Source organism: Neodiprion fabricii, chromosome 1 (genome assembly GCF_021155785.1).
Source record: "Neodiprion fabricii isolate iyNeoFabr1 chromosome 1, iyNeoFabr1.1, whole genome shotgun sequence".
Classification (NCBI taxonomy): Eukaryota; Metazoa; Arthropoda; class Insecta; order Hymenoptera; family Diprionidae; genus Neodiprion; species Neodiprion fabricii.
In genome coordinates, this window is record NC_060239.1 from 6,810,126 (window position 1) to 6,837,497 (window position 27,372).

At 40.6% G+C, this 27,372-nt stretch overlaps 2 protein-coding genes across 4 annotated transcripts in view; one reads left to right on the forward strand and one right to left on the reverse strand.

The window, feature by feature from the left end:
- Positions 1-3,715: 3,715 nt before the first annotated feature.
- LOC124183878 lies at positions 3,716-5,082 on the reverse strand. Its single transcript, XM_046573016.1, has 3 exons — positions 4,828-5,082; positions 4,379-4,548; positions 3,716-4,015 (listed from the first exon to the last, which is right to left on the reverse strand). Exons 1-3 carry the CDS (start codon positions 4,892-4,894, stop codon positions 3,746-3,748), a joined length of 507 nt encoding a protein of 168 aa, XP_046428972.1. The 5' UTR covers positions 4,895-5,082; the 3' UTR covers positions 3,716-3,745.
- A 2,578-nt stretch (positions 5,083-7,660) lies between these two features.
- LOC124183860 overlaps positions 7,661-27,372 on the forward strand; it is a 48,256-nt gene continuing 28,544 nt past the window's right edge. Inside the window, exons 1-2 of one of the 3 annotated variants that reach the window (XM_046572969.1) lie at positions 11,420-11,518; positions 13,244-13,504. Coding sequence is in view for 1 of the 3 variants with exons in the window: in XM_046572961.1 (XP_046428917.1) it covers positions 7,744-7,790 (47 nt within the window). In the remaining 2 variants the exon portion in view is untranslated. Of the gene's footprint in view, positions 7,791-11,419; positions 11,519-13,243; positions 13,505-25,253; positions 25,590-27,372 lie in introns of those variants that run through there. The other 2 variants (XM_046572961.1, XM_046572978.1) reach the window with 2 other exon arrangements.

Consider the following 27,372-nt stretch of genomic DNA (forward strand, 5'->3'; position numbering starts at 1 on the left):
GGTCTACAAGTATACTTAAAATACTTTGATGGTAGCGTTTACTTACGGACGGACGGAGCCGGGCATGTACTACATCAAACACACATACTCTCGAGCAGGCGGGAGTTTCTAATAATGGACGCTTTATGAGAGGACAAGTCTACGACAGAGCAAACAGTGTTCACGGTGACGAGAAGCAGTGAGAAGAAAGATTGATACGCCGATCAGAGAAGATTCCATTAGCATAGTTCGCGTCAAGACATAATGTACTGGAAATTTTTAACCGCTTGATTCAAGTGGCTCGATATTTTCTGCAACGGAATACCTACAACACTTTGTACCAAAATGTTGGAAGTGGATTCGAAGACATCGGAGGGACAGGTTCATGATTATTAACGAAATCTGTACAGTGAAAGTAATTTGATCAAAGCGAACTTTATTTTGTCAACTACAAAAACATCAAGACGTTTATATCACAATCTGAACTCAAGCTGTTTCTAAAACACGTGACAAAGCTATAATTCATTAGATCCGCTACAATTTCAAACCGGTATCAGACCGAAGTTAAATTGTTGCGATATCTTATGATCAGAACCTCAATTACAAAAAGATGGGATAGCCATCTAATGCATAAGATAATAATAATAATACGTCTGGGAGGTCAGTCGTATGGGATATTTTGTGGAAACATTGGAGACCGGTGAAAATCCTCGGGTGTATCTTTGATCTTTTCGACTGTCAAGAGTTTAAATACGCCGATTTTCGACCCACTAACCATCGACGTACATCGATTTCAACCCCCAACGCGGGTTTATGAGCCAATAGTTTCCTGGGGTGACCGCGATGGTAACTCTGCACTTTACGTCCCCTAATTTAAGGTTGCAATTTTTTACGATCACTATTAAAAATAAGTCCAGCGTTAACTGAGGAACAAAGTAACAGCCTCCATTACCAGCCATAGATAGGATCATTCTTCTTTCCCTTCGACTTCCAAGTATCGAGTGACACGAAAACACAAAGTATGAACGGAAAGTTATTAGGAATTTTTTTGGACATCTATTTTGCTGATATACTTCACTGCAGATATTCTTACTTTGCAATTTACTTTTGCCGTTAAAAACAATAGCAACGGAATAAAGTGACAGATTAACGACAATGCCTCCAGAGTTTCGCAAACATGGTTCAGTATTGTAGTGAATCATTGTTCAGGAATAATCATATCCTGTAGAACGCTTGATGAAAAGTAATTCAATTTTATTTCCATCGATGTTTTAGGTATTGAGTAACACAGGAACAATGACACACGTAAACGAGAGGAAGTTGCAAGACGCAAGCATAATTTACCAAAATTTGCAGTGGCTCCCGTAGAAACACCAGATACCAGACATCGCATAATCTAAAAAAGTGAATAAGAGGTTTGTGTAATAATCTTGACTTACTCTGTTTCTAGACTGTTCAATATTCTAATTTGTTACGTTCACTATGAACCCGAATGCAGTGTGAAGAGATTTAATTTTTACCGTACCGTTTGACCAGAATTTCAATAACAAATGTGACAATACTGCATGCCCATCCGACGTAAAGAATGATAGCGACATCTTTGAAGTCTGATATATCGAATGCGTTCCGCTTAGATTTACCAAAACTAATTTCACGATCCGGATACTTGACAAGCGCGTGCATGTAATTACCGGATTGAAACACCCTCCGGGACACATTTACCATTTTGTTAAAAATATCCTCGTTTGCATTTGTGTAAATCATACCGGGCCACGTTCCGATTCGTTCTTCCATTTTGGTGAACGGTTTGAAGTTAAACCGACTCTTGAACGTTCTCTTGTTCGTGGTGAACGCAAATGGTCGCCAGGATTTGTCAGCAAGTAATTTCTTGGGATTGATGTGCGAAAGCCAGTTTTTCTCACGCAACGTACACTTATCGCACGAGTAGTTGCCAGCTGTGCTGTTGAGGCTACAGTAGAAATTCTTTGAAATCTTAGAGCAGTAGGTATCCATTCCAGACTCCATCAGATCCGTCACGGTACGGAAGGTCTTGCAGGAAGCCGGCGCCGAAAAGTCAGTTGTCAACGCAGCGAGGTAACCCTGAGCGAGTATGTAAGAACCGAAGCACCAAAACACCAGCAGAAAACGATGAAATATTTTTTTCGGCCACCAACTGACACCAACTCCAAAAAAAATACCAAACATGTGCAGTACAAGTCTGACCACAGGAATATGTCGAAAAAGGAACAACATGATAGCTACGTAGGTTATCAACAACACTGTGTACAACAACAAGTTTGTTCTCAACGGTCGAAACAAAACATTTTTATCTTTACAATTGTTCGCGATTACCCAAATGCCTTGTTCCATTGTCAAAGAAGGAAATGACCTGGGAGTTGCCATTTTTGATGCGGCTCGCAAATCGAAAACCATACGAAGCCCGTCCCGATCAAGGAAATTGAGAAAACGATCTGCCTTAAAGTTCCAAAAGTATTTCGGTGTGAGATTCAACTTTTTTCCCCACGCTTCCATCAAATCTCCCACGATGCCGCCCACATTAGCTTTTTTCTCAATGAGCGATAGACGATGGTTCGTTATAATGACCACTTTCACGACAGTCTTGCCAGATCCGGTGATTTGAGAATCGGTGCTCGGTACTCCGTGATCGCAGATATTTAGTTTCTCGAAATTTCTCGCACTCCAAATTCGAGGCACTTTAACAGGTGTTCCAAACACTTGCAACTCACCTTTAAACAAGCCTATAAAAATAATTCCCAACGCTTTGTTGATCTGCCAGTCCCCGGGAATCTTAGCCCCGATGTAACCCGCGAGATCAAAACTACTCAGGTTCAAATGCACCAAAACAATGTATTGCATTTCCGATTTGGCGACCCGGAAATGCTTGAACGTTATTTTGACGTCTACCTCTGTGTTCGCCAGGTACATACCGACTCTATCGAATGCAGGGTTCTCGTATCTGGGACGGTCCATGGTGTGCTTGGTCATCACGTACGACTGGGTCTGCGACTGATCAGAAAAGTGGGTAACCAGGGCATCCGCCTGCCAGGATCGCCTTGCCGGCGTTGTGAGACCGACACTGATGCAATTGGGGCAGATTTTCTCAATTATGGTAGTCGCGCAGGTGGTAATTTTTTTGAAACGTTCTCTGCGGTTGCCAAAGCCAGCGGTAAAAATTGCAACGAAGAGACAGAGGTAGGTAAAAATTTTCAAAATCATTCCTGATCATCTGAACACTGTTCGGAAACAGCAAACGCACCGCGTGACAACCTAAACGCTACTGGAGGCATTTCCAGCATAAGCTTACCAGTTACATCGCATTCTTACCACCTCGTCGAGTATTCCATTTTATAACCCATCGTTGGGGTCAATGATTAAGCACACTCGACAGTGACAAGATCATTGTTTGAAGCATCACTGCTGGTGACACAGGTGGCAGGTCAGTTTCATGTTTGCTGTGTTGTGCAAGCTTTAAACGTAAGTTGATAGCTTGCTTCCTCAAAAAACTCCCAAACGACCTACTGAAAATGAATTCTCTATTCCAATCGATGAGAAAATGCGACGAGAAGGTAGCAATTGTGAAATTTGACCAGCATGGTTAAAAGAACCTTAAACACTTTCTCTAGGTCACATTCCTTCCATGATGGTTTGATAAAATGTTCCCCTGGCAACACCTGAATGCAGTTTAGAAACTGGTTAAACCATTCTGAGACAACCGTCAAGGTGGAAATTCAGTTTATTGTAACTGTCACGATGGATACATAATGGCGGTCAATAATCCTTGGATTATCAAGCCGGGTAAAAGTCCTATCCTGTTTGTCGACAGATCCGATGCTCTCCCTTTTCCGGTGTTGCACAGTGATTTCTCGCAGCAAGCTGTACAAGCGTACAATTTTGTTCGCTCTCCGATCACGATGCAGCCGGCTTCGCATTTGTTTGTACAGTTCCTCTCCAACGACCACATCATTGGTACCGAAGTTGAATTCTCGGTGCTCGTTGTGTAAGAAACCCTTTTCACCTGCGGGCAACACAACAATTTTCACAACACGGTACTTTTCATAAATCGCTTGGAAGTTTCATTACGCTTATTTTTATCGTTAAATGACTGTTTAAAATTTTTCGGCCGGAGAAAGCTCGTGTCGACGGTGATAAAAGTTCTCGAAAGGGCGATTCCTCTGAAATTTGAGCCAATCTAGCTTGAAGCCCACTTGAACTTTGGATAACTTTTTGATACAACTTTGAAGCGTAATTTACGGAAGCTAATCCTGATCCGCTTCTCTCTCCGACTAATCGGCGATTAACTGAAGGTCAATGTTCAAAAAATAGCGATCAATCAGCCGTTCGTTAAGTTCTTTTCCAAAATCACCACCGTCACACTCACCGTGCAAATGCGCTTATCATCCTTGCATTTCTGCATCAGGGAACTGTGGTTGCCGACGAGATCGAAGCACTTCTCACCGTCGTCCATTGTGTCGCATTGGTAGCACCAGAGGTCGTTCGGTCTCTCGGAAGCTGCGTGAGTCCGATGCAATTCCTTCGACATAAGTTGGCCTGCAAGACGAATAAACGAATGAAAGAATGTTCGAACTTTTCTGGCTGCTCAGCGCCTAAAATTTTAAGAAACAATTTCAAGTCATCGTATATGAAAATTCCAACTAATCGATAAATGAATAGGCATATTTATGCTCCCGGCTGTTGAAAAATTTCATCAAGTCTCCAAACGACGCATCTCATCAAATTTTCTACTATAAGTAAACATGAATCTATACGTTCACAAGGCGTTTACGCTCGCAATTTGTTGTTCATGTGGACAATGATGGACTCACTCACCGTTCGAGACGGCCAAAAGCATGGCGAAGATGGAGATGAACACGATGACGCAATTTTCACGGTTCATAATTCGACGCCAGTTCTTTGTAAAGGACAGTACAGCTGACAGGGCTTAGTGGTGATCGCGGATCCGTTAAGCTCAGATTTCCTTCGGCGCGTTATCATCTTCCCGAATGAAAAAGTTGGACAGAGTCATTCCATCCGGAGGCTGCTGTCCGCCATATTGGAACGGCAAACGCATGCGTTGCTCTTGCGCGAGGGATAATTTTCCCGATTCCAATATCTCCCTCCTGTTTTCCCTCTCCCTCCGTCGCCCTGATGTAAACATTTTTCCTTCACCCTTGGCTGAAATCGATGACAAGACATTGAGCTACATCGCAATTCCTTCAATATAAATGCCCAGATCTCGGTACAAGGGCGAATCCCCGTGTACAAGATGTCTCCTTTTTGAACAACGATCAGACCATTCGCGAGCTGGAGAATTTCCATGCGTTGAAATATTGATCCTTGTTTATATGAGGTCAGTGACGCATGTTTGCCGCGATTTCTCGCATCGCTCCCTCCTAATGTCATAAAAACTTGCAACACTGACGTGCCTGACTGACAACGAGTCAGCGGTGCTCGAAACTCTAAACCTTCGTTCAATTTCGGACTACATCGGAGCTGTGAATGTTTATCGGTTTCAAATACCTTTCTCATTCTTTCAAATTAAAATGCAATTCAGTCGGGATGCGAAATCCAAAAATCCAATCCCCCGCCTCACCCCCATTCTTCACGTTAACGAATGTAATTATTTATCATCCTAGCAGAAATGATGCTTTCCGATATTTCATAGACGAGAAACGAACTTTTTCCAAACACACTGGCAAGAACATTGCGCAACCTTGTTATCTCTATTTACTTTGATCAATATCATCCACTTTCGCCTCGCCGTTATTTTCTCGCAATAAAAGCAACATGTGTCGGACTTATTAGATGTCTGAGCCCTTTGACCCCGTAAACTGTGAGGTACTATTCCGGAGATAGTCGAGGCATGAGTAATTAAAGAGAAAGGTTATCCCTCTAAGAGAGCTTTTCCTTTGAGTCAGAGCTTGGAGTTAATTAAATACAAAAAGCTGAGCCAATCAATTTCGTAGATCCGAACCCTTGGAAGAGCCGTAAAAAAATTGTTACTTTTGTAAAAACTGAATGAATAGCTACAAATAAACAGGATAGCGTATGAGCAGAGTTCAACAACTACTTTGAAGATTGTTTATTTCCATTGAATTTCCATTTGACAGCGGGCGTGGATTTACTGCCCATTATCCATCGTCTGCTTTGATTCCATGGAAAGTTTGGCTAATCGAATGTAAATTAGAAATGCCGGAGGAGAAGGAAGAAGAAACGGATAAAAGGGGGAGAATTGACTGCGATAAAAACTCACCCAGTCGGAAGGAGAGGCTTATGTACGTATATATACATACATAAAATATATAAATGGCCGGAAAATAAATGGGGAATCTGAAAGCGTTTTCAAATTCCTCCTACGTAGGCGCTGAGTCCCTAAGTTCACGGTAAATTGTCTCTGACAGCCCTGCGCACACGCCCTCGAATACCTGTATTTTTTTTTCCCAGCCAAAACCCAAATTTAGCTGAGTAGCCGAGCGGAAATTTCATCATCAAATCAATTTTGTACCTTCAAGGATGTTCGAGTTTTCCAAATTTTTTTATACATACAAGACTGGCGAACTGGATAATTAGTTTTCACCCCTTTTCGCTATTTAATCATCAGTGCACCTCCCTTTGCAAGCGACCGTAACACTCTTTTCTCTACTGCGAACACGCGTCAAAGGGTTCGCAAAATTTCAACGCACCAGTTCCGAGTCGTCGCGTTAATATAACACAGTGTAACAATTTCCGTCACAATGCAGAGCGACCATTACGGGATGAACTAATTCGCTGTCTGCTGTGGTCGGAACGAACACTACCGATTTCAATTTGTCAAGCTGATAATGAACCGTGAATAGTGAGGCTTGACCATGGGCCATGTGGTCAGGCTATACGGACATCGTGATGGATGACCCTCAACGCGGCAGAACGATAACGGACATTTTGATATCGTTGACTGCTTGAGAACGGAGTTTTTTCTCTGAAAATTTCTATAATTAGTACGAGGATGAGTTTTTCGGTGTTTTCTTTTTTTTTATCAAGCCTAACAAACACGTCAGCCTTAACGCAAAAATAACATTTACACGATTCGAGGGTAGTAACGAGAAGAGGGGTTGTCGAGGAATTTTTTGCACCGCTGATACGTGACACACTGCAGAAAATTGTCGAGTACAGCTCGGCGAGCCGTGGAAAATCAACTTCTCTGTACGAGGATTACTCTTTACCCTTTTGGTTTGTTGGTGTTTGTTTCTTTTTTCATTTTGTTTTTACACTGAAACAAAATTTCACCTTCCAATACCGGATACTCGGTGTTGTAATATTTACTTTCACTGACCCGTGACATGCGAATCTTAAGAACAAAAGTTACCTAAGTAAACTTCACCGGAGCTCCTGGGATTATTACGAACCTAATGAAATTGCAAAATTTTGCTCGTCTGACAAAACCTAGGTAGCAATTTATAGCCTCTAACGAAGAAACAATTTCTCGCTCTGCACCCAGCTGATATAATACGCACAAAATGACAACGGAACTCCCCGAGGGATGCCGCAACTTTTAATTAGAATGTATGTACTGCGGACAGGAGAGAAGTCTACTCTCCACGATGAAAACGCGGCTTCCAGACCTTTCTACGCACCCGTAAACCGAACCGGAAGTCTGCAACGCATTTCTGTCACGTACAGTCTAAAACCGTGCCCCAGCAAGTATATCGAATAACCCTCGACGACTGTGGTGCTAATTTCATGGGTGAATGTGCTTCTTACAATTAGATGAGAGACGCAATCGCTGCTTTGACTATCACCGGCGCTCAATTAGGGTAGGTGTATTACATTTTCACACGTATCTTGATTTATTATCACTTTCAAAATCCGCCCAGGTCATAAACAATTCATGCTACGATTTTTACCAACAGCACTTTTCACAAGGAATTAATTATGTGTTCAGAATATTATCCGTATATAATATATCAGGGTGGACTTTTTTTTAACTTTATTTTTCTCTTTTATATAAGTACCTTTCAAAAAGTTAATTATTATAACAATATTTGAAGTGTCAATTGGAGAGAGAGAGAGAGAGAGAAAGAGAGAAAAAAAACGATGTGAGATGAGCGATTTCCGAAGAACTTGCAAATTTCCAAGCTGTTGAAAATCAACTTTTTGGCATTAACACCGTGAGAAAGTACCGTAAGTATAATGTGTCTCAAGACGTGTACCTTTCTTACGAAAAAAAAAGTAAAAAAAACGGCAGTTCAAGGCGCTAAGAGCGGCTCCTCGTCTTCTTAACTCTTGGTACACGCGCGATGTTCAAAATTATTAAGTTAGTAAGAGCGAAGCAACGGTGCGCAGCGAAGTTGGCACTCAAGTTGAGACGCTGTTATCGCTCCTTCATTTTCTCTCCGAGGACATTTTCCGCTCCCTTGTTTCAGTCCGTATCTGTTTGCGTCTCGACAGCTATAGCTGTATCCATATTCCTCTCTTCTCTCCAGGCGTGCAGAATGTTTCGAGCAAAATGAGAAACGTTTTAAATACGAGCTTCCCTCGACCCTCAACAATCAATATCTCGCTCCGCTCGCGACTTCCGACAAGTAGAAAGTTTCGTCCGAAATGCGCTCCGAAACGCGCTAGTAAGCAGCTCGAGAGAAAGCTTTGCGCGCGTAAAAACGGACCTTGCTTTTACATTTTTAATCTTTTTTACAACTAAGCCCCAGCTATCAAAGGCCGCAAAGTTTGTACTTTGCAATTAAGCCGATCGTGGTGCGCCGCAGAGCGTGAAAATAGTCAGAAACGAGGGAGCCGCGTGTAGAAAGCTCCGCGGGTAATATGCGATGATGCGAGAGGAGCAGCTAACAATAAGTTAAAGCGAGGCTACAACTGTTCTCGAAACACGGTCATTCGCTGCTTAATACTGTCGTCATCCAATTCTTGCAGGCTCGATTCTGTCGTCACAAATTTGTGATCAATTATGTCAGGAATCATCGGCTGAATTTCAACCGAGTTGGAAAATCTTTGCGTTATGCATACGCACATTATTTAATCCATAAATTTCTGGGAAGTAACCATTTCGAAAAGAGTCGAAATCCTCCATCTAATTTATCACTTATTTCACGACCCGTGCGTGACGTATACCAATTTATACCGGCGTGCAATGAAAAAATTTATTGTTCTAAGGTTGATCATTCTCTGGAATGAAATTTCCATTCGATCGAACAACCTTCGGAGGAATGAAATTTATTCAAAAATATGCACGAATTGAACAGTGCTTTTACAATCGATCGGGGACGGGTCACATTATTTCAAGTCACAAATGCCGCTCCGTAGGAACAAAAAAGGACGAAAAAAACAAACAAACTGGTCGCCACGACGATGGCTTGGTTTCTATATCTTCGCTGCGGCGGCTTGCACCTGCACGACAAGTTGTCCAGGGGTGAATAGCCGAAGCCAAAAATCGATCCAGTCGACTTGGACGTTAAACAGCAAGTCGGAATTGGCTTTTCCACCCCCCTAGTCGTGCAGACAGAAACGGGTATAATTTAGCATAATCGAACTTGGCTGTTGTTCGCGTTTTTTTTTTTTTTATCCGCGTGTCGTTTCAGACATCATTCAAAGACATTCTTTCCATCTCTGTTTTTATTGGTTAATATAGTCAAACGATGGACTCAGAAAACGGAGGATAAAAAATTACGCTGGTACGATTTTAACGAACTTACTACATAATAATGTATGTATTCTGTGTAGGCATCGTGAATAAGAGCGAAGTGAAATTTCATACACGTTTTATCGCTTTAAGTATGCTCTCTCTGATTCTCCATGGGAGAGAAAATGGGCGATTCTTACTGCCTTTTCAGACTCTCGGCCTGTGCAGCAGGTAATTTGATTTTTGAAATTGGCCGGTACATAGAATTCCGAACAATTGGATTACCCGCAGGGGGAAGGATTCTCAGCCTTTTCGAGACGCAATTTTTATTCAAATCACCAGATCCGTGACGCTCTGTACATGTGTATGCTTGTATAATGCGCGAGCTTTTCTCTCTCCCTTTTCATCCCGTCGAATCCGCCTGTAATCTCTGTTCGTAATTTATATATATATATATACATATTTATTGACACGCTAAAATTAGCGATTAATTAATATTATATCCACAGTCAAGGATAGAAGCCTTTCAGGCGAGTAAACCTCGCTTGAAGTTTTTTTCTTTCTTTCGTTTTCTTTTTTCTACGTCAACGACGAAGTTTATCAACCCGTTACCAACGCGACACGCGGACTTTTTCTTTCAATCCATGATCGATGTCTGTCACATAAAGTTTCATTTTACCAGCTCGAGTCAGACGCGTATCAGACTGTATCGACGGAAAATAATCGGTTATTCGATAAAATATATAGCTATTCTTTTCTCTGTTTTTACCGCTTCTACTTCGCCATTTTACATGTCATGCATATGTAAACTCAACAATACACGTAAGCTCGTACATTTTTGCTACCTACTCGAAAATATTCGCATATAAACCACCAGAATGAAGCAAAAACAATACAGAAGAAAGATGGTGGCAATATTGAATCGAGAATTTAGAGTCAGACGTTCTTACGTATTACTACGTAAAATGGACGTGATACTTTTAGTAATCCAACAATTTTGTAATGCTTTCATGCGAAAATCCTTACGCGCGTGAAGTACACAGGTATTATCAATCTTCATCTAACGTCAATAATAATGAAACCATCGAACAGATCATTAAAATATCAGAAATCCGCTTCAATAGTAACAGTACATATATATATATATTATTCTTTCGCATAAAAAACGTTGTCCAGAATTAAAAAATTCAACAAAATATGCATAATACATTTCTAACAAGTACATTAATCGCGTACAGTATAATTTTTTATACAAACTTGTTTCTGCTAAGATGTCACAAATGTTAACAGTTCAGTCATTGAAATTTTGCATAATTATAAAAAGTATATAATCTGAAGTGAATCAGGGATTAAAATTAATACACACGTAAGCTTGTAAAAATTACAATAATTAATAATAATAAATGAAATTATCATCTCTGCAACAGTTATAGAAGATCTGATTCGAATATGGATTGTTTCTCCATACCTACAGTTGAATATTTCCCCTCTGAACGGATTTCGAGAAATGATATATACCCGTGTACGTTCGTACGGCAAAATTTCAGCGAAGCAACACGTGAAAACCGTCCGGGGAGAGAGAGAATCCGGTGACTCCTGAGGGATCTCCCCCCTCCCCCTTTCCCCTTCCACGGCCGAGCCCGGTACCCCCGGTAAACGTAACTACGGACAGACGAAGAGACAGAAGTACGCGGTGCGTAGCGGTTGCGTGCGGGGGTGGGTCAATGACGGAGGGCGGGGGTCGGAGAGGGGTCTGAGAGGGGCGGAGGGGGGCGCCGGGACGCCGACAAGCTCGCAGTATCGTCTCGACCACCGTCGCTGTTCACGTGCCGGCGTCGCAGCGTGTTTATTCCTCTCGGATATCGCGCTGTCAATTATTTCGAAAAATATTGTTACAGAACGAGAGTCGAGGTGAATGATAGAGAGAAAGTGTGTAAGAGAGAGAGAGAGAGAGAGAGAGAGAGAAAGAGAGAGAATGGGGGGGGGGGGGGACAGAAAACGGGAAGGAATTCATTTGCGCCAAAATTCATCGATCGAAGTTAGTAGAGGTTGAAAATCTTCGTAATTTTTCGAAAACGGAAGTATTGAACTTGTGAGGTATTTTTTTTTTTTTCTTAGTCTTCTTGTTTTTGGCGGTTAATCGTATTGTGAATATAACATATATACATATATATATAGAGAGTATACGAGGTGAAAAAAGAAAACACACGTTGTATTTATTTACATTCGTTGTATTTATTGTGTTACAGGGGATAGACAAGTTTCCAACGTCATTGACCTAGGTATTAATAACGCACCCACGCATTTTTCTTGTAGTTGTTTTTTTTTCTTTTTTTTCTCTTTTACGTAGTTGTTAGTATATTCTGTGTTGAACGTTGTTTCATCAACCTCACTCTTAGCTACAGGACTCTGCGTTGTTTGCTATTTCCAAGGTCAATTACGCGGGGATAGGAAAATTGACGTCCTGTAATCCCTTTTCATCCCTTGATACGCTCGTGTTGCGATGGGTCAAGGTGCGATTATTACAATGACGCGTAGCTGACGTCAGATTTTATTAAATTTTCTCATCCTGAATAAGAGAGGAAGAAGAAGAAGACGAAGAAAAAGAAGAAGAATAAATTCCTCCCTGCTCTACTTTCATTTTGCAGGTTGAATCATTTTTCACAATCCATCTCTCTTTTTCTCTCCCACTCTGATGCACGAGAGTTTGTCTGCTCTGGCGAACCGTGTAATTATTTGTTTCATTTTCTCGAAACAAACACTCTGACCCCCTGAGGGAAACAACCCGCGGCTATAATTTCGTAATGTTTAGAAGGGTTCTCTGCCCCTTCGGGAGTTTTCAGTCCGTGTAATAATTTCTGTTCTATTCAACTGTTGTACGTGAGAAAAAACCGACTTAAAATTACCGAATACGTACGGTGGCCGATGCATCAATCAATGGAAGACAGCCGCTACGGGAACCCGCAATTCAAGTAGCTACGGCCGAGAATGACAATAAATTTTACGACACAGATGCTCGAGCAAATATGCGAAAATTAACATTCTCAGTCGTACCCATCAATCGAATTATGGAATCGGTTATTGACGGTTAGTTTTATGAGAATGAAATATTCACTTGATATTGAAAGAATAAAAACAAGCGATTTTTGGAATTCGGCTAAATATGCGAAATTTGATACCGTGGAAATTTTTACTTCTCACCGAAATAAATTTCAGAATCAATCGCGCGATTGGTATAAAATTAGCTGTCCACCTGCTCTTAGATTTTGGCTGATTCTTGTTTCCTAATTTTTGTTTCTTTCTGGCCCTGCAAGAAGCTGAGCGTTAAGATTGGCGTTACGAATCGAGTTTACGCTAAGCGATTTGAATTCTCGTCGGGAGGCAAGGAGGGGGGGATTCAGTAGGGTGCGAAATATCGTTCGACGTATCCAGTGTGACATGAACCGATCTCGGCTGGAGTGTCTAGCTGCGGATCGTATAAGTTTGGCTAGAATTTCATGACATCGATTTCTCTCTCGCCACCTACGTTAAATGATTCGATTTTCTTTCATCCACCTCGTTCGGCGTAAGGCAAAAAGTAAACTTGTGCGTTGTACAGTGAAAACGGGTGTGTAAGTTTCACCGAATAATTTCCAGACGCGGTATAATCTGTATGAATAAAATATACATCCGACATTATCGAGTGTGAGAGATTGACTTCTCTGTAAAGCGTGATAAGAGAAACGGTCAAAACGTTGATGAAACCATTTCTGTAAACACGAGACGACTATTTTCGTTAATTTATTCCGATAGAACGGGGACTAAACTTGTTGTGTATTGTAAATCCTTCCTGGAGCTTGAAGAGAAATGTAAGCTGCGCGAGGAAGGAAGAACTGCTCCTGCAACCGCATCTGATCGGTAAGTCCCGCTGTGCATGTTTAAAAAAAAAGCTTCCTCTCAATAACGCAAAATCTCAGTTATATCGCGTATACGATGAAGATAGCAGCAGAAACAGAGTTCAGGTTTTATTGACGCGTTGAAAAGATCCGTTCAATATTTCCTCTCTCGCTCTCTCTCCTTTTCCACAGAGCTATACTTGCGTGCCGAATGAATTTGCGTCAAATTTTAGCCTAGGTTTAACCTGCGCGTCAAGCATGGAGAGCTTAAAACTGTAAGTCGTAAATTATGTTGAAACTATTTTCTGAGAAACCAGAAGGCGAGGATCAGGTCTTCGGATTTGTTTATCATAACGCAACGGTTGCTCAGAAATTTGCCAAGCTCAGAGACTCTATAATTTGCATCCAAGAGACGACGGCCAACTTTCGACCGGGTAGCAACACACCCTTAGAGTTAATTTTCGAACATCAAGATACCACCAAGTTTCGGTCTACGGGGAATAGGAGAAATCAGAGAGCCTTATTCGTGTTTAATCCATCTTCATTTCGACAAACGGCAGATAGATTCGAGGAATAAATCATTGCTGCCTATACGGCGAAATCGGTCTTGTAAACAAGTCGAACTTTGCGTTGGTAAACACGAGACGAAATTTTCGAGACCTTCAACTCAAATATTCGCGACAAGTATCGATGTGCAGGTTCGAGTGTTTGAACCGCTATTTTATACCCGTAATACCTCAGCTTCACGGTTATATCGGCTCGATGCATGCAACAGTTTTACGCGAGATGTGGTGAAGTGACGAGATGCTCTTTACAAGGTCGGAGGGAAATGTCGTATCTAACTGCAACGGAGTTTGTGTTCACCCTCCTCGATGGAGAATTTACTGCGGTATTTTTCCCCTTCAAACATCGTCGCTATAATGCAATATAATCACTAGCAGTGGAAAGTGTGCGGATATAATCAGACCGGCTCGCTCGCATCGGCGCGCCGAAGGCTGACAGAAGCCAGGCTTTACTACTGATGTTCGACATTTTGGTAGTTTTTTCTTCTCTTGTTTTCCGACCACCTATTCGAAATGTAACCGTGCGTTGGCTTTGAAGCGAATCTTCAAAGCGGGATGAAAATGGCAACCCTGAGTTGCCAGTTTTCTGAAATCTGTTTTCCATTTATTTTATTCTGTTTTTTTAATTGTGTTCCGATGCTCCAGCCTACGCAATCTCTACTTATTAAGCCCTCCCCTGTTACGAGCCCACTGTTTGATTGACGCGTAACATTTTTCACTTGAAATAACGAGCAATCAGGTTTGCAGGAAAGCCGCTTAACTGAGATTATCTGGGGTTACGATTTTTCAAGGGTATAACAGGCGACTGAATTTCAGACTAAAAATAAACCAAAAACGTGAAGGTTTCAAATTTTATATGCTCCGACTTTTATCATGTTTCCCGGTGTTCCTTTGAACGAATGAGAATCGATTGAGAAAATTTTGTTTATATTAATTATTAATTATTATATTAAAGATTCGATAGATAAAAATCGGGTTTTATGAAATGCCTGAAATTAAAAACTTTTTTTTTACCCTCCAATTCACATCCGCCAATTTCTTTCCCTGACGTGTCCGTTTTTCAGGGTATGGCAATTCCCCGGTCAAACAAAAGGGAAAAAGGTGTGACGCGCTTTGTGACTCTCCGAGTATAAACGTCAAATTCACGAGCGTCTGTGCATGAATGCGTAAATAGAAAAGTATCTACACAAACGTTGGACAGGTGTATAAAATTTGTGTCGTCGCGTGGGTTTAAAGGAACGAGATAAACGAGAAAAGCGGAACGAACAGGGAAAAAATAAAACAAGAGAGAGAAGTAATTTGACGAACGTATATTAAAATTGTAAATTTAATATTATACCGTTGGCGACAAAACACTGTGAAAAAGTTACTTTCTACACGACGACGTATACCATCACATATCGAAGATACGTGTACCTAAGGATCTAATTTTTTAGGAAAAGGTTTCACATTCCGCCCCGCACCCACCTGCGTCTAATATTTCCAGAATGTGCGTCACATTAACGTGATTACCGTAACCGTTCGCAAAACGGAGATCACGAACCGCTGCTTAGTAACAGACATCCTTGATCTCCCCCTCGACTAGGCGTTAATTTTTTCAACCTCCCCCAGTTTCGCACAACGTGCCGATCCTGCACTCGCTCATTTAGCTGTAAGCGGAGTCTGAAGACTTGATGACGCGAGGAGCTTCCAAAGCTCCCCCCGAGAATTAGCGGATACACCCATTTGTCTTGTGGAAATTCGAACAGCCCTTTCGAAGTTTCAAACAGAGTCTATTTGCGGAGCGTTCAACGCAAGAGGCGGGTAAGCGTGTACCTGCGTACCTCCGAGCTTTGCGAAGAAGGGTCAAGGTTCGACGAGGGTTCCTTACAGCCGTGCTTTGCGCTCGTACACATAATCCGCGCATGAATTTATTATACCGGCAGCATTTCCTTCGTCAAGCGGATATCAAGTCAGACGAGAACGTGGGTTTTACTCAGTACTTATGGGAAATTATCGGAGAGAGCGTTAATTAAATTGTATTGATTGAGTGGGCGGGTCCGGGAAAGCGAATTCGTACAAGAGCGCAAGGAAGTTGAAGATAGTATTTTTCAATCGAATGACAAATTCCGAGAAGGACTGCAGCGAAGTATGCAATAGACGCGTGCACGGAGACCGGAAAGACGTGTTGCTTACGAGTTTGCTCGAGCGTAGAATCTTGAAAGGAACTTTAAAGCTCGAAATAAACCCTTCGCGAACGCGTATGGAAAAGCGGCACACCCGCGACTGTAGATCTATACGCACGTTACATCGGCGCTTCTCTCTCCTCGCCTTCTCTATTTTTCACATCTGAACGTGTACCGTACAGTGGCTCACGGGATGAATTCATCTGGGACATGGGAATGACGCTATTCCCTTTGTGCGAGAATACACCGCTGCGTTTCATCCAGAAGATAAATTCTAGACTGAGAAACTGAATTCTCTCACGATTTCACCCGCACGCAAAATGGTCGGAATTATTGAACCGAAATGAAGATGTTATGGAACTTGGGGGAAATAATATAACGCGAAACGGGACGGTCGGATTGAGGTTTAAAAAATTTAATTACATTCGGGACAAAGTTAACGCTGCTTACGCTACATAAATGGGGTCGAAATGACCCCGTGGTATTATCGCCGTAAATTTCATATGAAAAACACGCAAAATAATCTGTTTTGATACAAGATGAATAATTAAATATTGTAAAAATCGTTAATTTATTCTTTTTCCAAAAATTCACTCACTCTAATGAATATAATCTTTTTTCATCTCGCAGTGTCTACATATTTCTTTTTTCTTAAAATATTTGTGCCTTGAAAGCTAGTCAATCAATTTCCAGGTGAAAATATTGAAAATTCAGTGAGTTACGATTCTTTGAATCGAATGATACACTTTCCGATACTTGGTTGTTTCTTGAATCTTTTTTTTTTTTCTTTTTTTTAACGTTCAAAATTTCATTTTGCTAAAGACAACTAATTTGCCTTGACATACCACAGTTTAAGAGCATCTCAGAATTTTTTCAAATTATTCAAACCGATGTCTCCGTTTCTACGCAATGACTTTTGATGTGGGGTATCCGGTGACCCCGGTGTGACACCAGTTTTATACGCAGGAGATTAATAACTTTCACGAGATTACGCCACTGGTTTAAACATTTGAATGCCAAAATTACACCATTGTTCCAATTTTTTTTATGCCAATTAGGGTGAAATCATCGTTGGTTAGCGGTTTCTCCATGAAAAAGGTCCTGAAATGATTTTTTGACGGTGTTAACGCATCCCGTTACAAAAGATGAGCTTATTCATTACAAGCTATAGCGATAATTGGGCAACATCGGAGAAAGCTCATCTCAGCCAATTTGTAGAGAATTGGTTAACGAACAGAATGAGCTGTCAGTAATGAAAATTGGGGGAGCGATGTCGTTTCTTTTGGCGTAGAACGAGAAAGAAAATAACGTAAACAAATTACACGATTATTTAATCTGACGAGCTTTTTCACCCCAAAATTAAACTTTTGATCGTAGTTCACCGTTTTCTCCTCCAATACTCTTTTACCGAGTCTGTACGTCCAATCCATCCTCTATTGAGAGAGTGAAGATCAATGCACCGAAGCTTTTGCTGCACCGTTGATATCAATCAGGCGCTTCAAATCACGAGGGTGGAAAAGTGGCTGCACTTTTATCCGGTGCCCGAGAGTTAACTCGGCGTTGACGTTGACGGTGCGGAAAAGATCGAAGGATGCAGGAGCTCGTTCCTTGCGGAAGGATATGGAGTGGATGGGATGTCGATCCCGATTCCCATTAGCGCCGGGTTCGCCCCCATTCGGAATCAGTCCCACTTGAACCAACCTCTGAAATACAATCCTGCGGACCGATTACCAAACTGTGATTCAAGGGCCATTTTAAACCTCAAACGCGACCATCTCACCGGCCCTAATTGGATTAATACTCGAGTTGATCCTCGCGATGAGGGTGAAGGATGAAGTCAGGGGATGAAGACGAGAGGACGAAGAAAAGAGGAGAAAGAATTCCTGGAAATAAGCTCGTGTGGCTTTTGTCCCGGTGATTATGATCGGGGTTTTCACATCCATTCATGACGACACCCTCACAATAACTAACGACGAGTCCTGCGCCTTTTTGAGGCGTTGCTAAAAAGCTCCGGTCCGCGTATAATCGCGTCTAAGCATGAAGGCGAAGCTCGGCACGTATTCCAAAGTCCGCGTCGCCTGTTGAATTCCAAGAGCCTACTTAACTTTTCCACCGTTAAAAAATGGGTAGTTCAATACGAAAATATGCCTGGATGAAATTCGCGCGCCCTTATATTTCGGTTTACATGACGTACAGTCAGATTTTAACAATGTATGTATCCAATCTCGATTTTCCCAAACTCTCCGATATGGGGAATAGATTCTCAAACTATTAATTAATCGCAACAGTTCAAACTTGTACAGCATTATTTTTTCGTCATTTGGAGCAATACTTTCGACTTGAATTTCCAAAATACAGATATTCGATTTTTTTTTATGCAGTCTAAGGTATATAGTATCTCTACGAAGAAGGAGTGAGCAAACTGCGGGAGCGAAAAAGTTGTTCACTGCTATCAATCAGGCACAGACTCGGCTTTTGTCCTTGCGCGAGCGAGAAGAAAGAGAAAATTGAAATTCTACAGGACGACGTCATTGAAAGGGAATGGTTTCGTCCCCGCGTCTTTATGGGAGGACCCACTTTACTCACTTTCGCTAACTTAGTCCGCACCTTCTTACGCGCCTGCCTGCCTATCCGTCGTCGGTACGTAAGCTCCGAGTGACGAAGTTTTCCTTGCAAGCACGGAGATTGAAACTGAGATAATATTTTTCGTCCTCAATTTCCCCCGCGTTACTGTTTGTCGATTCGTTTCAATTCGGTCTCGCGAGTGTCGAATAATTCCTCATTTCGACCTCAACCGCTTCAGAGTTGACAGAAGCACCATCCGGAACCCCGCAGGATGTAGCCTTGGCCCTAATCCCAAAGCCCTCGAGCAACAGCGCGACCTTACGTGTGTATAATGTAAAACCGGCTACGAGGCATGACGAGAATTGAAAATTCCATACTCGAATAATTATACGAGTATTTCTGAAGAAGGACTATCGTTTAAATTTCCACAACACCGTGGAGCGCTGCTTTAATCACGAATTCTGCCCTCTCTTCTTCGTAAAATAAATCACTCTCTGCGATCCGGGCGGAATATCTGTGAGATATGACCTTGGAGCATAATCAGACGAACCCCGAATTCTATTTCGTCTTCCTTTCTTCCGTGGGCAGGATATACCGAAGCAAATTACGCCGAATTTCTTACCTTTGCCTAATTTTCTCACCCATAATTTTTCTCGGCATGTCTTCACCGTTGCCAGATTATCTTACGCCCCATTGATTGTTGTTGTTTTTATTATTATTGTTACACGCGAGTATCAATGTATGCGTGTAACACGTTACGTATGGAAAGTTACGGGAACGCAAACATGTTCTTCTAGTTTCCCTAGCCGGCCGAAATACCGTGGCTTTCGGAAAGGAGTGGAACAAAGGAATCCGCAAGGTCCTTTGACCCGAGGATTACATTCCGAAGTATCGCTTGCCGGTGTCCAATTAACGGGAAACACCGTTTCTCCTCTCGAAATCGCCCCGTAACACTGCTTCTGAGTGTTCGATATTTAAGGGGATGTTGGGAAACGTGATTCGGAGTCAAACCTTGCGGAAATTAGGTGTATCAGCGGTAAGCCTCGGGGATGAAAAAGTTTTAATTAAAAGTTCGATTCTTTCTCTGTTCTGTGTTAACATTTTTCTAAGCATTAAAGGTATACCTATACGCATACCTAGGTATCCTGAAAAGCTAAATCAGACCTATCCGTTGCTTCCGTAGAACGGAAAATATATCTTCGTTTATGAATTTATGTACTAAATGAGATTGAAAAAATTTGTGGAATTACAAGTCTTCGGTTAAAAGTTAGGAAAAGAGTAAAACGCCTTTCCAAAAAACGCTGAGAACGTTATTTTCCTACTGTGCAATAAAAATGTATTTGTGCGAACGAAAATGAGACAAGTTATTATACAAGTTCAAAATTATTAAACTCTGGTGTTTTTCATACGATTCTATTCTTTTCGAGCTTATTTCATCCACTTGAAAAATCTTTACAAAGTTTTTCGAAATACATTCAAGAAATCTAGCATTACAGTGAAGTTACAATGTGGAGATGCAATTTTTGATGAACATGTATTGCGCCGTACCTACGCAAACTTGTTTTTATACTTGTACATTTCCATCTCTGGAAATATGGTGAATAAAAAAAAAAACCGAAAATCCCTAGAGAGTCTGATGAAGAACAACAGAGTTTGATAATTTGAAAGGTTCCAAACATAAAACGTTATCATAATTCGTAGTATCCGAATTTGTTCAAATTCATCTCTCGTACTTGGCAAAAATTTTGAAAATTACTATCATTGCTTGATTTTTTTCTTTTTTTTTTTATTTTTTTTTTTTTTTTTCTCAACGGTTTTCTTTTCACCCAACTTTAGATTCGAACTTCAGACCAATTTACACTCAACACCAGGATCACAAAACAATTCTCCCCGTCGACTTGCTTGTCCGTAAGATCGTTCTCCTCGTTAAACTTTCCTTACATATTAAACGAACGATGCAGAGTCGAGCAGTGCGCGCATGAATACGTAAACACGTTTCAAGTAAACCTAGCTCTGTGCATGCGGAAAATACCCTTAACGCTAAGTGGGTCGTAGTAACATTTCGGCAGCGGTGGCTGGGTGAGAGCTTTGCGAGGTGTGTTCAAGGTGGGCGTAGAGGCACGACATAGGAGTATAAGAAGCGGATTCGCAATATTCCATCAAACACGCGCTTCAACCTACGTAGGTATGTAGGTTGATAGGTATAGGTACCATAAAGTATATGCCCGCCGTACTCCGGCGACAATTCTGCAGGAAAAGGTAAATTGAAGAAAGCGAGAAACTTCGCCTCGGATTTCAAATTAATTTATCTTCTGTAATATCGCAAATTGCTTTCTACGTTTTTTCCTCTGGCTCGGGGAAAAAGGACAAATACCTATACTGATCAATATTATACTCTTCGGTATTCTAGAATTAGCACTCTCCCATCCCTGCGCATGTATCATGTATTATACATATGGAAGTGTGGATGGAAAATTCGACACGAATCCGAGGAACGTCTGAGCCTCAACGTTTCTAATTTGGTTTAAAAAAAATTTCTGCCATTCTCCCAACTACGAAACGGTGACCTAAATTTTTTTAGATTTTTTATTTAACTGGTCAATTAGTTGCAAATATTTGAAATAATTTTGAAAAGGACCTTTTTTCGAACCATGATAACCCGATTTTTCCATTTTTTTTTTTTTTCTCTTTCGCAGAGCTTTTATTTTCTATTTTGTTTCTTACCATGTAACACTTTGTTCGATCGGTCTGAAAATTTCCGAATAATTCTCAACACTTTTAAACAATGCTTTAGTTGATCAAAAAAATTCAAAGTGATAAATAAAATAGAAGTGATAAGAGTCAGACGTTGGTTGGGTTCGCATGAAATTCACCCTATACATCGATGTAAAAGTTTAACGCTGGATGCTTCCGCTCGTGAATTTTGACCTTCCATTTTTGTACGTACCAGATTCAAGCCTGGTCCCAAAAGAGACAAGTCTCGTCAATACTCGTCTGTTCCGCTGAATTTCACCAAAGATATTTGTCAATATAAAAGGATTTCTTTGGTGTTATACCATCATATGAGGCACCGAAACCAGCGAAACGGATATTTTCTTCCCTAAGAATTCGGCAACCGATCGATGGATCGCCGTCTTATTATATCGCCCGCGTTACGATCTAACAATTCGCGTTTTTTATCCCCCTACTTTGTTACCTCGGAGCTCTTAACGGGTATGATAAAAACAAAATTCAAAGAATTTCTCTTGCAGGCTCCGATGACGTAAGGAAGGAAAAATAATTATGAACCTCGGCTATTCTATGTATTTTCATTAAAAACCGGAGTTTCGCGCCCATTTTTCTAGATTTCAATGGCGAAAAACGAAACCGTGAATAGCCGTTGCGTAGGCGTACCTGCACATTTACAGCTTCTTTATTTCTCCATACCTTATGAATTATTGCCAAAGTTACGACGACACATCCCCAGAGTTTCGTCCTCATGCTTTCGCGGGGGAAATGATACATCGCGGATGAGACATACCGCAAAAGATGCCACGCTTCAGCCGCCCGGTTTTTATGTATTAATATACAAATGTACGCGGATATTTATATACGTTTATACAACATAAATAACGCGAAACTTTTCTTCCCCCATGAAGCGAAAGCAATACCCATAGATCTGTAGGTTCGTATCGACCTGTGTTTCGTCGAATACGTATGCTTCAATATCCCGCAAGCTATACACATATTTGTTCTGCAAGATTCAGCCTTCCGTATAGTTGTTTTTGCATCGTTGCAATATTTGTTTAATTTTCTCTTCTTTCTTCGTTTTTTCATTTGCCTGGTTTCTTTTTTCCCTTAATTTTTCAGCCTTTGATCGTTACGTACCTCCACCTACTTCGATAAGCCAAGACAGTAGAAAAGTCAGAAGTTGACGGCCGTTGCCGATCGTGCTTATCGGCCGTGAATAATTCTTGATAAAATGGTCGGAAAGTTGGAAGACAATTAGGGAATTTTTCCTGCGTTAAGAAAAATAACGACGATGGGCACGTATACCTTTGTTTTTTATTCTCTTCGTTTTATTTTTTTCCGTCTCACTTTTCAAACACCGTCACGGATATAAAGAAGAAACACGGGTTTTCTTACGCAGCCTAAAGTCTTTTCAGTCCGGAAGGAAATGCCTGCCGGCATGCGGTGGTGACGAGAAGACGAAAATATCCCTGTTCAAACAACCCTAAGGGTTTACGGTGAGAAAAGTTTGATTTTCACGATTCGGAGGGTTTAATGTATTATATAGTTATATTGTACGCCGAGATACACGTATGTATATTGTATATACTATATAGGGTATTCCACGTGAAATTTGGAACCCATGTAGGTACCTCACCTCCTTCGATTTTCATAATTTTTTAGTATAAGGTTGCAATTGACGCAAAAGGGTCTCGGAATTTTTTTCAAATATTTTTTAGCCACCAGTGAAATTTAGAGAACTGGAAAACCTAATTCCAAAACATCACTTATTTTCTTTAATCTGATAACATTCACACTGATTTTGTGGTTTAAATAATGATTTTTAAGCATTACACGATAATTTGATCTCAATATTTATAATTTTTTTCGCAAGGTTTGAGTGTTTTCATGTCGTAAGCGGAGTTTCTTTTGTTCACTTTTTTTCATCCCTCGATCTAAATAGATCACAGGAAAAGCAAACACAATTCCGACATGGAAAAACTGAAAACTTTCGAAAAAAATAATCAAGATCGATATCTCATTGTCGAGAAGTGCTTAAAGGTCATATTTCAAATCATAAAATCAGTGTGAATTTTTTTGGAATTGGATTGTCAATGTCTTGAAATTTCACTGGCGGGTAACAAAAATCTGAAAAACATTCCGAGATCCTTTTGGGTCGGTTCTAACATGGTGTCAAAAAATTATCATGGAATGCCCCCTATGTACTATACAGACATATTACGTATGCACGTAAGGTGCGGGTTACGTCAAGCCTCGGTTGGCAAATTTTTCATTTAATTTTTTTCCTCCCTTTTTATATTCTTCCCCTCGTGTTCTTATTAGTTTCTTTTTTGGTCCCTTCCTCGGGTTGGACTCCCTCCTTTACTCTGTGTTTGAAATCGTCAATACCTCGAACCGTAATACCGACGCGTCACGTCCGGAGGAAGACACAAAAACGCGCCCATTATCCGCGTTTTCACATAAAATAAACCTGGTATCGTGCGTTTGCAATACCGATGCATGGATTCCGTGAACTGAAATTAGCTTGTTAGCTGCATGATGGAAAGATAAAATATCAACAACGGTATCCAACCAACTCAATTTTTTTTCGGAGTATTCTTTTTGATGCCAGTTTTTTCGACGGTCATTACATACTCCTCAACGGTATCAAAAATTCTCTGAACGGTACAGAATAACAAAATGTGTTTTAAAAAAAAAATGTTTAAAAAAAATAAAAATTTCACCGACGGATATCACTTTACAGATTTTTTAAATATTTTTATTCAAACCTACCAACGGTATTGCGTCATCGTAGAAAACCAAACAACTCACTGTGACGTAATTGATATTTCCCCAAATTATGTCTCGTTTTATTTTCGAAGAGGCAAATATTTATACGTGCCTCGCGAAGACGCGTTATATAAATTAATAAAGTACCGAAGTATCAGAAAAAGAAGAAAAAAAACAAATCGGACCACAGGAAAAATGTTTGTACGACAATCAATTATAATTTACTTTCGACAAATCGTAAAGGGTTCCTATATTTTATTCAAAACGCACGGTAAATAAATTTGGTAAAAAATTACCATAATATTGTATCATGTATTATACCTATATACATGGATGTAATAATTTTGTCTGGCTCATTTTTCACACCGCGGTGTCACAGCGAAACCAATTCAATATCGGAATCTCAGCGTCGATTACTTTCGATGTTGTACGTATATATATAATAAATGACAATTCAGCCGTCAAAGACCGTTTCGTATATCTCTCAGAGGTGGATCATTATTTGCTGCTTTTACCGCCGTTTGTTAAACGAGCCGCAAATTCGCGTCTCGTTGTAATTTTTTTCTTCTCTTCAATCACACCCCGAATACTGCTGAATCGTTTTGCTTATCGTGATGAATCTCCCTTCTTTAAGCTCGACGAAATTGAATGTGATTTGAAAAAATCGAGGCACTTTCCATCGTTCGCGTACTCGTTTATTAATACAACATTACTCCTCGCATCCACATTTTCAACACTAGACGGTACGATTCGCGATTTTGTAGGTAAGTACACGTTGTTTTGAAAGCCATCCACTCTCGCTTGGTAATAATTTTGCGAACAGAGAACTGAGCCGAAGCGAGAAAATGGAGGGAGAGGCTGACTCACGTCGTTGATTTGGACCTCTTCCAAAATATTTGTGTATCAAGGTGTATAGGTATGTTTTACAAAGAACAGATACACCTGCAGCATTGTTTGGTGAACGCGTGTTTCTCGTTTCCATCTCACGGGTTCTTTTCCCCTCTGGAACGAGGCGAGAATCTCGAGTCGTTGATTTCTTTGTTAATTTCAGTATTCGTGCGCGTTTCGTCGTCGCTGCGACGTTATTTAAACAGTTATTAAAAATATATTTCCCACGTATTCGCATCGCGTGTAACGAAATATCGATCCGTCGATTTACGTGGTCGGTTTTATTCTGTAATACGTACGTTATGTACGCCTGACGATCTATCGCGACGTTATAAACTATCCGCCATTCGTGTAACTGCGGAGAAACGGGCAGAATTTCAACCAGGGTAACCGGAACTTCGACTCTTGAGCGACGCCGTACCCGACGGTGAGATATTTTCCACCTCGATTATCCGCGTCTACGTGTATGTGATACTATATATCCATGTATGTATAATGTATACGTGTGCAGAGTGACGTCATTCTGTAACCGACGCAAAGCGTCGTGTAACGAGTAGGAATATCCCAACCTTACTTTCCACACTCCAAGAATCTTCAACTTTGTTCAACCTCCTTAATTGATATTGGATTCGTTGTTCGGATAAGAGGTAGCATTTTTTTTTTTGGAGCAGAGGAATTGCTAGGATTGAAAAAAGAAATAAACAAATACTTAATCCGGGTGTAACTTTTGTGGACATTTTTCTCTGGTGCTATTTTATAATATAACATGAAACGGTGATCTTCAAATCGCAATAATCGTGTATAGATTCCAAAGTTTATTATTCATGCAAGAATGTTGGAGTCACGTAGTACGTATAATCATGAATCGCGCTCAGAGGATTGCACTTTTTACCGTAAACAAAAAATAGATAAGTTCTTGCTACAGAATGTATAATAATTTTACTATATATTTTTGTAACAACTGGGAAAAATCGATGTTAGTGCAACTCTAAATTGGTGCTAAGGCCTCGTTATTACACTGAGAAAATTTGATACGCTGTAAGACGAAAAGATTCAATTTTGCGATAGCAAAAGAATATAGCATTGACAACTGAAATCGCACTGTGTCACATTTCCTTCTTATGCGAATGACGAGTGAATAGTTATTCCAACGATAACTGATAGTTTACTATAATTTTTTATTACCTAAGTGATAACAGATAAAAGTATAAAATTTTGACGCAGTGAGTGTAAGCTTGCTCAATGTTAGGTGCCATGGATATACGGTAAGAATAACCAAAAATAATCGATTATTTTTTCCCAGATTAATCGACCGACTCGATTATTTTTACTCCCATGAACGACGCGATACGATATCAATTTACATGATTAAACTATCGACTATTACCATTGTCTGACTTACCGAGTACTTATTTGATATAACAAGTGAAAGATAAACGAATATTTTCACCTGAAATTGAAAAATATTTCTAATTAAACAATAAATCATCAAAACAACTTTTCCGCTATTACGACTGCATTCCGAAATGTACGAAATTTTCGTTTCAAATGCACCGTTTCAGAAATATGCGAAACGATCGATGAATCAATCGATCTATTAATTTTTACACATTCAATCGAGTCGTGTTCGATTATTTTCTTCGACTCGATTAATCGACGCGTCGATCATTTTTAGCGTAGTGACCATCGCTAGTGTAAGGCGGATTGAAAATTACCGGGTAAAGGTCGAAGGTTGTAGAACGGTGGAGGAGTAAACGAAACGTGCGAGAGGTCAGCGAGTGCCACAGAGTAGTTACTACTCCAAAATTAGATCCCCGCGACCCATCCGTCGGCATAATTTCGCCCCTTGGGCTCTTTTGCTCGGCCAGTTGCATCATCCGTAAGGGTTTGATCAAAGAACCAGCAAATAAAATGCTACCGTTATTCTCCGTATCAAGGACTGCGCATTAAGTAAGATAAGGTACAAGGTAAGAGGCTTTGAATCGACCGTATATCGCATCCGAAAGTAAGGCGCAAGGTCGGTGAAAAATACGGAGGGAAAAAAAACCGCTTCGTCTTACCTCCGAAGAGATCCTCGTATCCAAAGATGATTATTTTCTCTTCCATGCCTGTGTTTCAGCTGTTATTCTCCCGGAAAATTGGATTTCGAATTCCCGTCGTCTTTGATGGAGTTTTTAAACTCGCGGAGTAAAAATATAAACGACATCGTT